Raw genomic sequence first — 16,979 nt, forward strand, 5'->3', positions numbered from 1 at the left:
CTTTCCTATCAGTCAGCTTCTCTGTGTCTCGAATAGATGGTGTGCAGTGAAGGACTGCCTTCTGATTTCCTAAGCACATAAATTATAATTTTCTTGTCAAGAGGAACAACTTAAACCCTGCACCTCTTCTTTCCCACCTCCACAAGATCAAACGGACCTGTACTAGGATCTGTCATGTATCTGGAAACTTAATACAACAAATACAAAGCAAAGTCAACATCTGATAAATATAGTTGTATATATACATATATGTGTACATACACATATGCATACATAATGTGTATACATGTACATTTAAATTCTTAAAAAAACCTCAAAGTGTGAATGCGGCTGACAGAAACAAGCATGTTATAGATACTGCTATCTCCAAATAGTTATTTTCAAAATCAAAGGAAAACTGAATTCTTTAAATCTTACAGAAAGAATCCCAGTAATCTTTTAAATTCATACCCCTATCTCTTTTGGTTATTTCTATTGCAAATAATATTGAAAAGAAATTCAAATATTGTGCTACTTAAAACTGTATGAATTAATGAGGTCATTAACGTAATAGCATCAGTGATCATAAAAGGTAATAAAAAATATGTTTCATTCAGCATTACCCATTCAACTTTTAGGGCAGTTTCAGTGAATCTTTCACAGGGAGCTGTAAACTTTATCTTCTTCTGCCAGCCTGGATAGCAGTTGCAAGAAAAGGATATTCATGCCTGGGGTTTAATCAAAAGTGGGGTTAGTATCCTAATTTCTGCCAGGAAGCAGTAGCTCACCATCACAACCAGCAATAGCTACAAAAGACATCCATTTAATCAATTTATTTCCTAGTCACCCTGCTTATACCACCTTCTACCAGGGTCTCGTGGTTTAACCCCAGCCAGCAACTAAGCACCACGCAGCCGCTTGCTCACTCATTTCCCCCCCCCACCAGTGGTATGGAGGAGAGAATCAGAAGGAAAAAGGTAAAACTCGTGGACTGAGATAAGAACAGTTTAATGGAACAGAAAGGAAGAAACTAATAGTGATAATAATAGCAATAATAAAATGACAATAAAAATAATAGAATTGGAATATACAAAACAAGCGATGCACGATGCAATTGCTCACCACTCACCGATCGATGCTCAGTTAGTTCCCAAGCAGCAATCCCTCCCAGGCCAACTCCCCCCAGTTTATATACTGGGCATGATGTCACATGGTACGGAATATCCCTTTGGCCACTTTGGGTCAGCTGCCCTGGCTGTGTCCCCTCCCAACTTCTTGTGTCTCTCCAGCCTTCTTGCTGGCTGGGCATCAGAAACTGAAAAAAAAAATCCTTGACATTAGTCTAAACACTACTGAGCAACAACTGAAAACATCAGTGTGTTATCAACATTCTTCTCATACTGAACCCAAAACATAGCACTGTACCAGCTACTAGGAAGAAAATTAACTCTATCCCAGCTGAAACCAGGGCACAGGGAAATCACTTTTGAGTGTATGATTGTTTCTTCACTGCCACTTTTTTCCATGCAGACAGACTTATTTGTCTCAAAACTTCTGCATCTGAGCTCTTCGTCAAGTAACTTTGTCTGACATAATCAGTTGCTTGTTCAGAGGGTACTTCTTTATGAGTCTTTACATCTCGCTCATTCACTCAAGTTTGGAGACAAGAAGACAAGTGCCTTGTCAAGGACCTTTGCATTTTTTTTTTTTATGTGCTCAGAGTAGTAATGGGCATAGCTCATTATCTGGAATTATCTGGGTATTTTTACCTGGGATTACACAGATTTAAGACTTTGACAATGCCCTTTTCTCTTTTCCTTTTTTTTTTTTCCCCTGTGGTAAAGCATTGTTTATGAGGCACTTGGTGTCTTACAAAAATGGTTTTAAAATAGATAATAATTTAGTATGGCTTGATTTATACTCACACAGACCTGTAACCATTCACAGAAGTATATCAAGAATTGACTTATGGATTCCTTCTATTTTATCTTCCGGTCTTAATGATGGCTATATAGAAAAAAAAAGAAAAAAGTTAGGTAGGACAGTAGTTATGGCCAAAACCAACAGTACTAATCTTTTCCTGTATACTTCTGTTTCTCACCTGAAACCATCAACAAGCAGTTGACAGATGAAAAATTTCAATCTATATTGACTTGAGTTGGCTATAAACTTATACCCTAAAAACGAAAGGCTCAGCAGTCTTTATCCAATCTCCTGTCATCTATTATATATTTAAATTCCTAAAATATCGTATCACTTCAATGTAAGATTAATTAAACTGCAAAAAAATTAATTTATTTTGTGATATTCCTCTAAGACTATAAAGAAAAGATTCCAGTAAAATGTAGACATATATGAAATGAAAAAAAAAAATTAGAAGTAACGCTACCTCCCATTTATCAGAATGGGTGAGAAATAAAACAAGATGCCTGTGTACTTCCTCCCTCAGACACAGACTACCTGAAATAGTAAACTCACAGATTTGCAATCATCCAGTGTATGATATATGAATCTAAGTCAGTCCTATGGATCTTGAAATGTTTTCTACACTGCTGCTTCTATATTTGACCTCTCCAGCACTAATACCATAACTATTTTAGAGATCATTCTTTCACCTACTTCTTCCATGTAGACACTACTAGACTACTGACATATTAATGTGTATATCTGGCATATAGAATGTAAGTGGAATGGTATATAATAGTATATACCTCAACAGTGGTCAGCTCCAATGAAACAGCTGAGCCATACCATGAAGTCTTCTCAAAGGGTAGGGACCACACTTCTGAGGTGAAACCTCTTTCAGTGCACTTACTAAAGCATCAATCCTTACAAGGAAATTTCTAACCTCCCAGTAGATAAAAAGAGTAACCAACTAAATTTTGCAGCATTGATACCGTAATAGTTCACTATATCAGTGCTTTTCTCCCAGTAAAATAGAACATCTTCTTGCATAATAAGGGTTGTAGACCAGAATTAGTTTAAATGATACAGTGCAATAGAGAGACTTGGCCTTTGCTCTGTTTTGGCGCTCTCTAGCAGCAGTTCAGCTCACTGATGCTAGACCTGGGATCTCCTGGTAATTTCCTCACAGAAAACATGCTCAGGAAGTGTGGTCAATACTTGGGAAAGCAGTTCACTCTTAGTGAACATTTAGTCTGGAACTAAGAAAGCAAGGAGAGAATAATTCACAGCCTGCCACTTGCCTCAGAGAACCACAGAAAAACAGAAAATAGGCACAGATAATTTTGCCTAAAGTTAGGTACAAATATCAGTAGATATATATATACTAATGTGCCAACAAATTAGAATACATTTTACTTTTTTCTTAGCTCTCTTTTATCTTCACTACTAAATTTTATTAGGATTTTATATGCAAGTGTCACAGTAAATGAAAAGTGTGTCAGCAAATGTAGTCTCTTCTGAGAACACAGGACTGTGGTTTTTCCCTCAGGCATTTGGTACAATTTTACATTAAGTGTCTTCCATATAGCTGTTAAACATGTACAAAGGCAGTGTATCTGATGGAGTGGTTAAGAGTCAGATGTAATAATGTATCAGTACTTAATGTTTTTATAGATTTCAAGCTCTAGCTGGAAAAATGAATAACTATTTGCCATTTGAGGGCCCTATAGTTTACCTAATGGCCTGCAATATATAAGTGGCACTACTATGTTTTGCCCAAGAAGGGTAAAACCAAGGCTGCAGGAATAAAAAGAAAAAACTTATACAGCAATCACCAAAATGTAGTTTGCCTTAAATAAATCTAATAAAAAGCCAAAAATGTGTAAGCATGTTTACTATCCAGCTTAATACACTACTGTGTACATAAAACACATACTGAGGGCTAAACTTTATATCAACAACACACAGACTCCCATATTCAAAAATGCATGTTTGAAAACTCACAGACATATTCAGTTAATTTGTCTCTGCCATGATATCCATTTTCATGTAAATGTGGTGAAACTGTATCATGGTTGGATTGACAATTATATCATGTCATGGCTGGACTGTCAAGAGGTGAGGTCTGGGGGTTTTATTTGTTTGTTTGGGGGGGTTATGTGTTAATTGATTGTTTTAAAATATATTATTTGTATCTGATCAGTTATTCTTCTCCCAGCCATGGAGTTACAAAAAATGGCTTTTTGGAGTTTTTGAGTGCTTAATATTAACATTGTGATTTCTATCACTCAGATACAGATATCTGGGTAAACATGATTCCATTCAGCAAATGGCTGGCTTTGTTTGCTGCAGGTTAAATGTATAAAGAAATACAGGCTTCATCGCAGTGAAAAATTAAAAACTGAGAAAGTATTCTTAAGCCCAGGATAAAATTTTTCTTCTGCTTATGACATAGTCCATATTTAATGTAGAGGTTCATATAGTGATCATGAAATCTTTGTCCTAAAAAATGTGAGAAACCATAGTCCTCTCTTTACATGGTCTCCTGCCACCCCAGTTTAAAAACAGTCTTTCTCCTGAGAGTGCAGGAGGTCTGTTATTTCTACACCCCCCCGTCGGCTCCCTCTTTACCAGATGCCCCTTGCCTGCTCACCTTTCCATTATATCCAGCAGCTGCATCTCACTGAGCCCAAGAGGGCATATTCCATGCTTCTGTCTTCTGCTATACTCTGGAAGAGTCAACAGGCAAGCAGAAAAGTAAGCTGGGCCTTAGACAAGCAGCAAATGCTGTTTTAGATTCAACATTTCTTGCTAATGGTTAGAAACTGTAGAAAATAAATCTAGCTTTAAATGAGTGAGATGCACAAAAGCTGTAATGATAACTTTGTAGTCCTATATATGTTGAATTTTATTCCTGATATATTAAATATGGTGCTGTAAACAAGTCCATTTTTAAATGTAGTTGTGGGCACTTGGGTTTATTTAGTAATGACGTTTAGAAAATTTAGTTAGTTTAGAAAATGGCATTTATAACAAACTGTACCTATTGGATTATTCATAGTTCTTGATCCCTTCCTAACTAGCACTGCATTTTTTTTTTTTCAAAGCAGCTGCATTCTAGTCATGCTAAATTGTCTTAGAGGATGGATTTCCTGTATTAGTAAGAACAGTTTCCATAGACTGCAGCTGATATGAAGTTAATGGTTGTGTAGCTGAAGATTTCCTTTACCCTTCAGTCTTATTAAAGAATACTGTTTCTGAAGCACATATATGCTCTGATTAAATTTTAATCTGTCATTTTATCTTTATCATTTCTCCAGAGCAATAGGGAGCAGTATATATATGTATACATCTATACACACACCTAACACACACCTAAATGTCAGAATTTTGGTATTGTACGCACGTTTTGAAGGACATATAACTGCAAAAGTTGGTGGCAATTAATGATATTTTAGTGTACCTCCACTCTGAGAGAAGATAAAACGCATTATGGAATCACTTGAAGTACTGCTGAATAAATTGAGGCAAAATGCAAAAAAAATATTTTTTTAAATAATCAAAATATTTCATTAAGCCTATCCTTATATGAGAAAGCCTTTTTCATTTCTGTTTAAAAATAAAACTATTGAACTGTTAGAAAACTCAGAAATGAATATACTTGTTTTATTGGGGATAAGTATTAACTTTGAGTTTGTCAAAAAAGGTGTTTCTAGTTTAAATCCTTGCACTCCATTGTTTCTTCTTCTTTTCTCCTCCAGCATAACTATACAGCTATATTGGTAAGCAGGTGCAACCATGTGAACGTATGCCAGAAAGTTTTAGAAAGTAGCTTGATTCTCTGCTGTTCCTCATGAGAAGTGATATTTGTATTCTTATGCAGAACCTAGGTGAGGAAAAAAGACAAAAATAATGATTACCTTACAAAATGATGCTACTGTGAATATTTTCTTTTAAAGGACAATCATCACTGACAGTACCATGAGAATGCTGTCAACCTTATATCTAGGATATAACCAGCTTCCAGCCAGAGATGAAATCAAGCTCTGCAGATTGATTCTGCCATGTTTTTGCATTGGGGATTCTGCCGTCACTCTTGCACTGGGACAGGCTCATTAAAGACTCAAGGATAAAAAATGTTATCAGAGCCTTGTTATACTTCTTGGCTGCTTTACTTGCTAACAATTAATTTCTTTATCACCAGTGGGCCTACTGGTGATAAAGTGGCTGTGTTTTCTTATTCCCATGGGAAACTTCCATAAAATACTTTGAAGAATATACAAGGGGAGGAGAAACAATTTGCTGGACTCCATTCACATATCAAAAAATAGGGGGAAAAGCATAAGATATGTAGTATTTTAAGCAACATAAATATAGTGTTGAAAAGTCATATGCTATATATTTTTATTTTTATTGACAATTTGAATGCAACAAGAATAGTTGCTGAGGAAATATTTTCCCTTTTTAATGATAAATTTTAGAAGGTGCCATTTGCTCCTGTAAATTTTCAGGACTGTTTGCTAATATAACTGGTATGTTAAAAGCTTTTTAAAGAGTTTATGTTTTGTAATTATGAGATAATTTATACAAGAAGAAAATAAACATAATCTATTTTATTTTTTCCTTGAGGTACTTCGGTTACACAGGTAACAGCTACAGATGGCGATGATCCTTCTTATGGGAATAGTGCCCGTCTGCTTTACAGTCTCATTCAGGGACAGCCTTATTTCTCTGTGGAGCCAAAGACAGGTACTACAAATGATCCTGTAATTTGAAAACATTCATAAACTAACATAAAATGGATGCAAGCAAAAATGTCTTTCTTCATTTCAACACAAAGATCAACTGATACCACCCTACACTTGTACATCTTTGCACAGTTCCTAAATCTAAAAAAAATCCCACAAATTATCTTGCTGAAGAAAAGAGTTGGATTCTGAGTACCCCATCCAACAAATGGACCTAGGAACACTGCTGGGTTAACAGCTCTACGACTCATTATGTGACATTCCTATCTCTATGTTGAAGAAACCACAGATATGTGACATCCCTCCAAAATCCTGATTTCTGGGAAAGATAGATGATTATATATGATAGAGGAGACATATGGTGTGCTCTGCTCCCTAGAACTCTAAGGATGCAGAACGGATCTGTCATACAGCATAGATGTTGCCATGAGTACTAATTCCCAGTATTAGGACAGTTGTGCTGTGCATGGTCTGGAATACAAATTCATAACTGTATCCAATTATGCATTTTATACCCTTATTATATGGTCAGATGTTGGGAAAAAATGGGTCTATTATATGATATGATATTATACTTTTCATTTTTAGGGGTCATCAGAATGGCTTCCCAAATGGATAGAGAAACAAAAGATCAGTATTTGGTCATCATCCAAGCCAAAGATATGGTTGGGCAAACAGGGGCATTTTCAGCAACAGCCACTGTTACCATCAACCTCTCCGACATCAATGACAATCCACCTAAATTTCAACAGCGTGAGTATAGGCTACTTACAGTAGTTGAGGTCTTGAGGAAATTTAGATCTACTGTAGCTCTGTTAAGTTCACTGGTAGGTCTTTTCAGAACAGGTCTGTGCTTTGAGTTCAGCATACAGATTTAAAAAATAAAATAAAATAAAGAATTCCCACACAAAAGCTCAAAAATGAAGAGGGGAAGAAAACCTGTCATTACAGAAGACCTCAAGCTTGCTGGTTTTATCACTAGGCTTTGGAGACAAATGACTTACTACGCTGCTTTCCACATAGTTTGCTCTACCTAAGCCTAAAATCTGGGCAATGGGATATTTAGCACTGTTTTCACTCACCTTCTTTCTTTTTCTCCTCTCTTCGTTCTTTGCTGACAGATACTGTAAACTTTTTGGCAAAAGATGTGGTCTTCTCTGTCCAGGGAGTTTCTAGCAGATGTGGGAGCTGCTAGCTGGGCTGTCAGGAACAACTAGTGAAATGCAGTTGGGAAGTGCTGCCCTCCACTGTTTTTTCACCCTGTTGGTTCTCCTTGGCTTTTTATTTACTGCTAACGTGGGGCTGAGAGAGGAGGACTCACGAGTGGAAAGGTTGTCATCCCCTGCCTCCAAGATCTAGCCATTGCTGGATTAGATCCATTGCTCTAATAAAAGCTGGGGGCTTTCCCCAACTTTCTGAGAGCCTCAGGCCATCATAGCTACAGAAGTTATTGACCATGGCAGATCACTAAACTGTGCCAGTATTTGTTTCTTTAGGACTCTACTACATGAGCGTCTCTGAAGAGGCTCCTGTGGGCACAACTGTAGGCAAAGTCTTCGCAGAAGACAGCGACATAGGGGAGAATGCAGCCATGAACTATTTCATTGAAGGAGATAGTTCAGATGTTTTTGACATCATTACTAACAATGAGACTCAAGAAGGAATTATCTTATTAAAAAAGGTGAGATATTGGAAACCTTAAAAAAAATCCTCTAAATACTGGAAAGAACCTTCTCAAGCAAGCTGGATGTTTAAAGAAGGCCTATTGCTTTGGATTCTGCTATCTTTTCTTTCTTCAGGCTTTGTGATTTGATTGGAGTATTAGGGGAATAAAAAGAAACATGCTTTTCTTTCTGTTTACTTTTTTGGACTCATTCTTATTACCGCTGAATACAATAGTGGCAGTCAAAGTATCTTAATGTTATTCCTAGCTGTGCAACACAGTGTATCCCATTGTAAGAAAATGTTCTATCTCTTCTGTGCATCATCTGTAAAATCTTTATCAATAAATTGTACACAGTATTTCCTCACTTGCAACACGTCCTGTTAAACTTAACTGAAGCCAGACTGTATTACAGTATTAGATAGACAACGGAGTTTCTGTTATGACATAGCTTTGAAAAGACACTAAATACACTAAAAAACATACCAGTTTATGAATGTAGGTATTTAAGAGACTTTAATACTGTGTGATTTAGTTTGGAAACACATAGGAAGATTTCTGGGTCATCTGGGTCATCATCTGAAACGATGATAGAATTTGATAGTCTAGAGAAATCCAGGACTGAAGAACTGAATACAAATTGGGGGGGGGGGGTTGGTTTTGGTGGGTTTTTTTGTTTGTTTGTTTGTTTCTATTTGGATTTATTACATTTCCGGAAGGTTTTTTTTTGGGGGGGGGGCTTTTTTTTTTAATTACAGAAGATAATGACTATCTAAAATAGTAATGTAACTATGCATTTATTAAACACTCATTCTTGCCTTCTGTAATTTATTTCCTTTAGAGATTAAATTTTAACATACTCAGCTTAACCCTTACAGATTTACTGATTCACATTGTTTATGTAAGAGTTAAGAATGGTGTTCACTAAGGTTACACCTATGTTGGAAATACTAATAGAAGTTCTTTTTCTTAGGGCCGGCATTCTATGGGAAGACTTCTTTTACAGTGTTGTTTAACATTAAAGCCAGCTTACATGTGAAAACAAACAATGGCATAGCACAGTTTAATTTTAAAGTGTTTTTAACGTAAAAAGGAAGTCTTAGAAGTAACTACTTTTGAAACATTCCCAAAAGAAGGGTAACATTATTTTGTCTTTAATGTCACACCACTTACTGAACTTTATTTAATTTAAATGTGAAGAAAGAAATAATTTCACATCTTTCTTTCTTAACAGAGAGTGGATTATGAGAGCAAGAGGAGATACAGTATTCGAGCAAAAGTTGTGAACAGGTACATTGATGACCGTTTTCTGAAAGAAGGACCATTTGAAGACAAAACCATCATCAAAATCAATGTGGAAGATGCTGATGAACCTCCCGTTTTCACCTTGGAGAACTATGTGATGGAGATTGCTGAAGGGGCTATGAGTGGCTCACTGGTGGGCGTTGTAACAGCTAGAGATCCAGACGATGATGACTGCCCAGTCAGGTACCTAACCTAAAATGTGAACAGGCCCCGAATATAAATGTAGTTGGGGTTTCCAAAGGCTTTTTCTGTTTCTCACCTTGGCTCATGATTGCAGTTAATCATGCGTTCATTGCAATAGCCTAGCTTATTCTTGGTGTCATGGTTTAACCCCAGTAGGCAGCTAAGGACAACACAGCCACTCCTTCACCCATTGGGATGTGGGAGAGAATCTGAAGGGTAAAAGTGAGAAAACTTATGAGTTGAGACAAAACCAATTTAATAATGAAAAAAAGAAGAAACAAAGAAAACAACAAAGGGGAAAAAAAACCCACAACAAAACCCCAAGAAAAACAAGTGATGCAAAACAATTGCTCCCCACCAGCTGGCCGACACCCAGCCAGTCCCTGAGCAATGGCAGCCCCTCTCAGTTTTATTGCCGAGCATGACGTCATATGGTATGGGATGTCAGTTGGGGTCAGCTGTCCCGGCTGTGTCCCCTCCCAACTCCTTGTGCCCCCCCAGCCTCCTCGCTGGTGGGGTGGGCTGAGAAGCAGAACAGCCCTTGGCTCTGGGTAAGCACTGCTCAGCAACAACAAACACATCCCTGTGTTATCAACTCTGTTCTCAGCACAAATCCAAAACACAGCTCCATACCAGCTACTGTGAAGAAAATTAACTCTATCCCAGCCAAAACCAGCACAGTAGGTTAAATGCTAGTAGGCTTGTGCATCTTTGCAATCACTTCGAGATGGGGTAATATTTTAAACAGTAGCCTGGAAGAGGCTGTGCATAGCAGCAGGACTAGGTAGCACAGCCAAACCTGTAAGTGCCTGCAGGTGTTCTAGTCTGTTCCCAATAATTTCTGGAGACATGGAGAGATGGACTCATTGCTGGGAGGGAGTCACAGAACAGCTCCACTGGCATCTGCTCAGCTCAGCATGACCAAAAATTTACCAATTCCCTACATCTTCCACAATTGCCCCACAGAGATATTATATAAAAAGAGTCCCCCAGGCTTTTAAACTTGAAAAATAATTTTGCTGTCTCTTAAGGGAGAAAACAGGTAATTAAACTTTAACATGGGGTTTATAATTAAAATAGCTTCTTGAGTTACTTGACATCACTGTGTACTGTGTAATTTAGACAAGCTAGGATACAGGGACAAATGGATTAGACACAAAATAATCTATAGTGTGTAGAATCCTAATAGCAGAAATATATATATATATACATACACACACACGTATATATATTGTTACCTATAGTTATGGCTTCAGAGGTTTAGTTAATGCAAGCCATTTTTTGAATGATTTTACATTCATTTACTGTTATTTAGTAAGCGAGTCATAGGTTAAATTAAATAAGAATAAATAAAAATATACATGTACTCCCCCCCCCGAAAAAGGACTTGTTTTGTGGTTTATTTAGATGACTGCAACATCTCCTGTGAAACATTTAACCATAGTGTATATCTAGGACTTCTTATTTTGAAATATTTCAATGGAATTTGCTACAAAGTGAATATGTCTTCATAGTCCCAAACCAGTGACACATATATTGCATCACTGAGTTTCTTTAAAATAGAGTATGTCACTTCTAATGTAAAAATATGTTTATTGCACTAAGTGCAATGCATATGAATCTAATTTTGAAACTATCGCTATCACAAAAGACAGCAGTTGCTTATAATACAGAAAACCAGCTGTGTTGCCTTGTGCACCCCAGTTTTCAAAGTAAAAAAAAGACATGCAACAAAACCTCACTACATCAGTAATAAAATATAACTAAAAATATCTAACAGATTTTCTGAAAATTATATATGAAGAACCAGATTACCAAAAAAAAACCCCCAAACAGAACAAAACACGAATGTCAGAAAACCCTACACAAGCTTTGGATGCAGAGGATGAGGAATACTCACATAAAAAAAAATAAATGAAGAAATTGAATTGTAAATCCCTAAAATAGAGATTTATAAATGTCAGACCTTTGGCTCAGATGATAAGAACTTTCACTGACTGTGTTGTGCTGGTTCCTTGATTTATCCTTCTACTGATTTTCAACACAGACAAAATGTAATTATAAATAACAAGTTAGAGAGTCATCCAACTGCTGGCACATAACCTGAGATGGAGTCGTAAGTGCCAACAGGAGACAGAAAGGCTTTGTCAACCACAATTAAGGTTACAGAAAAAGTGGTAAGAACCTTTCAACTCTTCAAACAGGTTTTATTTCCTTGAAATAGACTCTACTAGGAACTGTGACATATAGTCTTTTTATTATATGTCATGAAAATTATTAGTAAATATCCTTTCCATTTGAACCAATATCTTTGGTGTCTTTTTCAGTCCATCTCTGGCCTGTGACCAGTGGTTAGACTTTAACAATTTGAATGGTAGGTATGTATGTATGTACGTGTGCATGTGCATGTCCACATATGGACATAGCATCCGGAGCCTTTTGAGTGAAAACTCAGGAACACGGGGCTCGTTTGCAATCATTCCCTGTGTTAGGATTTTGTTCCCTGCCTAGGTGTCACCTCATTATAGATAGTTGTCTGTCTGTCTGTATAATGCCCATTCCCTTGGTCTCAGAACATGTCAGCAATGATAAAATAGATTTGCCATTATACCTCCACTTAGCTGTTAGTGTTATTCATTTCACAAGTGGCACTTTTGCTGTTTCTTTTCAATGAAGTCATTCACCTGCTGTGAGCCTGACTTAGAAGTAAGAATGAATAATGCATTTCAGATTCAGTTCACATTAATATAGATCTGAAACACATTTAGTTTTATAAAAAGAAGAGCTTTGATCTTGGCAGCAATGAATTTTAAATGTTTATAAGTGTACTTTTTTCATGATTTCTGAGTTGTTGCAGCACACATTTATATGTATATATGCACAGCTCTGTTTTCTCAACTGACAATAGCATTCTATGTCCTTGCCTCTGATGGAACATTTCAGTATTAGGGAATCTCTTCACTTTTTTTGGTGCAGGTACTCTATTGTCCACAGCATGCATTTAAAGAGATTGTTCAGCATCAATGAACACAATGGAACAATCATTACAACTAAACCTCTGGACCGAGAGATAGCTTCTTGGCACAACATAACTGTTACAGCCACAGAAACAAGTGAGTAGAGAAATTTAAGGAATGTTGTGTTTTAAACACTGTGAACTGTAATTATCCTCTGAGTATGCCTTCTTTTAAGTGAAGAATACATGCTTCTTTCTCATTATATTACTGTTGCTTGCTACATTAAGGAGCATTATTAAAATGATTAGTTAAATAGAAGCGTAATGTATTTGAGCTCCAAGGTCCTGTGCTCTTTCATAAAAGATGACCTTATAAAAAAAGAAAGGAAATTGTAATAGGATCGAGACTGTAACGCTTTCAAGTTACACTGAAGCATATGAATTGCTCCTGCAGTGCAAGATCTTATGTTAAATTAGACCCTGGCTAATTTCACACCAGATTTTGACTAGTGTGAAATTAGCCAGGGTCTAATTTAACACCAGCCAGAAACCTGTGGCTCATTAATTGTGAATGTAAGGCCTAAATCAGCTAGACTTCCCTTCAGTGGCAATTAAATCTGTGAAGCATCCTTTGTATAGATTTTACCTGTCAGTTTGGTTTGAAAGTCAAATGCAGATTGCCTCTGTTTGTGCTTTTGGTGATCTGGTTGCCCTAACTCTGGGACAACACTCTACAAAATTAACAGCTATTAATTTACAAGGCAGTTTAGCAAGAACATTGGGATAGTATTTTAAAAATAATCACATCCATCCTCAGGAAGGAGAAAAAATATATGAAATTAGAATTGAATCAATAAATCAGGTTTTGCCAAATACTTTTAAGATGTTTTTTTTAATCCTGAATCTCATATAAATGCTATTTATTGCTAAGACTACTTTAAACACATATTCATAAATTGCACTCTTCCCAAAAGGGAGCATTCCCTGTATATATGTAGAATATTACTGCTAGGAGTTTAGTATAGGATAGTCAGTAGCCATTTTCATTGAAGTCTTTATTTTGTGCTTGGGAATTGATGGTATTTTCTTCCTTTTCAGCTTCTCTGTGAGTTTTTAAGCATGAATGTATTTTACTTCTCAAGTTGTTGGGCAGCTGGCAGGTGTTGGTAAAATTGATCTCTGGCATATTTTTGTCATATCTTGAATGGCGCTATGGAAACACAGCGGGATGACTTTGGTTGGGACTTTTCTGTTTAGTTAAACAATAAAATAGGAAAGAACCAAATGTTACAAATGAATAAGTGTCTCCTGCAGCAAAAGAAAGCAAGCCTTTCACAGTAATGAAAGTTATTGTAGAGAACCCGAGCCCTCATTATCTTCATATTCTTATTCTTTATTTCTTTAATGATGATAAGGTCACTGTCTATAACACTATATTCAAAAGCATTGAAGTTAGGTCACCTTTGTCTGGGCATACCTGAAATGATTTATAGTATGAACTAGTAGCATTTTATTCCTTGAAATATAGTCACAACATTGTGTGTATGAGACATTTAGTGGATGACATTGTGGCTCCGTTGAAGCCAAATCAAAATGCCATTAGAGTTCATCCACACAATATTCATTGCAGCTGAGACAGATATTGAAACTGCATTACAGCAGCAACCTCCCTAGGCGCCTATTGAGGTCCTGGCATTCATAAAGGACACAAGCCTTTTGCCTCCTTTGTAATGACAGGGATCAGAGATTAGTCAGAGGAACTTGCCTGTTATTGCAGACTTGTGGTGTGGATCATCCTGTCCTCATACCATTGAGATAGCATGTTTTAAAGGTACCCAGAAGTAGATCAAATTCATTGGACCTTAAATGCAAGCAGTCAGAACCTGCAATCTGTTGAGTCTTATTCCACTTTATGCCTAAGATGGTTCTAGACCAACAGAAATCAAGTTTCCTTTGATCAGTTTTTACTTGGTTGTGATCAGTTTCCACCTAGTACAAGGCTGAAGCATAAACAACAGCATTCCAACTATGTATGAGACCAAGAAAACCTTAAGTCATCAGCTTTACTTAAGACTGCTTTACTGAGTCAGATGAAGACTGACTGACAAATAATTAATTTAGAAGAGGAATATCTGCTTCAGCTTGCTCTCTGTTGAACTTTAGATGACCAACAGAAATTCCCGATGATGGCAACTGGCTTGAGCTTACTTTGATCCTCATTTCTCTACACATCCATTGGAAATGTGCACTACCAGTCATAAGCAAACTTATCCGCAAGAGACAACAGTCATTTTCCCACTGGATCTTGCAGATGTCATTTGATAGTGGGTTCCACACCTACTACACGACTACAGAACTTACAGCTCTTTGAAGGTTTTGGTCATGGATCTATCATTAATTCAATATTTAATTGGCACCCCACTTTGGTCATATATACTTTTATTGACAGACTTGTAACTTTTTAATTAGTCCTTTTAAAAAAAATAAAATCATGTCTATATTTCCTTTAGGAAGTAGTGAAATTTGCTTTAGCTTAAATTATAATTATAACAACTATTGTTATTACTATTATTACAAGTTTCCTTTTACTGGCTGATGACAATGCCAAGTTTTCTTTAATCCACCACAAGTACTGAGTTTTATTTTGTCTCTAGAGATGGTCACTGCTTTTCTTTTCACACAGCTCCAAAATAAGCAAGTTACCAATTTTGGTCCCTAGTAATTAAAACATCAGCTTCACTCTTCACACTGATCCAGCCTATTGCACTTGATATCCTGTTTTCTCAGACCTTGTTTTTCAAGTTCTGATCTCTTTCATGGAGATTATGACAAAGAAATTTTCTGCTTATTGAAAGATCTTTAGCCTAATGTAGGATATGAGTACAATAGCTGTATTCAAATTCTCACAACTATTTTCCCGTGTAAGGGATAAAAGAGAAAATAAGTGTTGCCTACCATCTTCCCCAATTGCAACCAAAGGACTCACTCTGCTTCACCTAAAATCTTCATTAAATATTTACCAGACACTGATTCCAAGAGTGGCTTTTTAATGTGTTGCTTCCTCCCACTACAAAACAACTGTGATTTCAGAAAAATTAAAAACTTCCATACTGTTATCTTCCAACAGCAACATGAGAAATGCTCTTCCTTCTCATTTAACCATACGCTGAAGAAAAAAAAAAAAAAACTGAACCAAAACAGCCACAACACAACAACCCAAATATAGTAAGGAAGAAGAAACAAGACTATTACCAAAAATAAATAAAAAAATAAGGGTTATTTGGTGAAAGAAAACAGATGTGAATGGCAGCTCTAGGCTGAAAGGTGCTATCTAAATGCTTGTGAAAACAAAGGGTAGGCTTTAAAGCCAATATAGTATCCAGGAATCTTACCAACAAGCAGGTTAGGAATGGGCCAAGGTAGCTGGGTCCTTCCCATGCCACTTTGTATACAACTGAAGCCACCAAAGGTGTTCCCTGCCTCCTAATAAGTGTTACAAAGTTTTCCTTTCAATGTCAATCCAGGCAAATCTCTGCCCTAAACATCTGATTCTGAGGTAAGTAAAAGACATTAAGTCCTACACTCTCGGTATTATTTCTAAAAGGCATATGTGCTACTTTTAATGTTTATTTAAAAAATAAGCCTAGCACTGTTTCATTGCCTATTGTATTATTATGGATGTTGAGATTCAACAAGAGAAATGTCATCCCACAAAGAAGTGTTTTTGAGATGTCTCTGGCAGATCATAAGATTTGGTAAATTAGAATGGCTCTAATGATTTCACAGAAGGCATAACAACATGAAACTGCTGAGTATCTAGTCCTTTATCTCTGTGGTAGTTGCTTTTGCTGCCATTTCCTTTGGCAAAAGACTCAAAGCTATCAGCACAGATTCTATAAGATCCAAGAAAACAAATGTTTGCTCCAAGCAACTACTGAATTATACATTAAAAAAGCAATGTAAGAACCAACCAAATCCGTACAGTTTGAAGTGAGACAGAAAGGACTACGTTTTGTTTTTCTCTTAAAGGTCCATTTGACTAATTTAAGAAAATGCCTTAAGGACTTCTGAACAGGTCAGAAGCAGTGACACTAATACCCATCATGAGGCGTATTTTAACCATAATAAATATTCTTGTGAGTGACATACTTCTGGTTTAGACAGAGCCGATTGAGAGATTGATAGATATTTCGGTTGATAGATATTGAGTATTCCAGGAATGTCTTAAGGTTATTTTATT

At 36.5% G+C, this 16,979-nt stretch overlaps 1 protein-coding gene across 7 annotated transcripts in view; it reads left to right on the forward strand.

Annotated features, from left to right (window-relative positions):
- Positions 1–16,979, forward strand: part of CDH19 (cadherin 19) — a 118,972-nt gene that overhangs the window by 81,992 nt on the left and 20,001 nt on the right. For 6 of the 7 annotated variants that reach the window (XM_052788215.1, XM_052788221.1, XM_052788218.1 and 3 more), the window contains 5 exons: positions 6,514–6,633; positions 7,221–7,385; positions 8,129–8,313; positions 9,530–9,783; positions 12,760–12,896. In XM_052788215.1, the coding sequence (XP_052644175.1) occupies positions 6,514–6,633; positions 7,221–7,385; positions 8,129–8,313; positions 9,530–9,783; positions 12,760–12,896 (861 nt within the window). Of the gene's footprint in view, positions 1–5,690; positions 5,775–6,513; positions 6,634–7,220; positions 7,386–8,128; positions 8,314–9,529; positions 9,784–12,759; positions 12,897–16,979 lie in introns of those variants that run through there. The other variant, XM_052788219.1, reaches the window with a different exon arrangement.

Source organism: Harpia harpyja, chromosome 5 (assembly GCF_026419915.1).
Source record: "Harpia harpyja isolate bHarHar1 chromosome 5, bHarHar1 primary haplotype, whole genome shotgun sequence".
Classification (NCBI taxonomy): Eukaryota; Metazoa; Chordata; class Aves; order Accipitriformes; family Accipitridae; genus Harpia; species Harpia harpyja.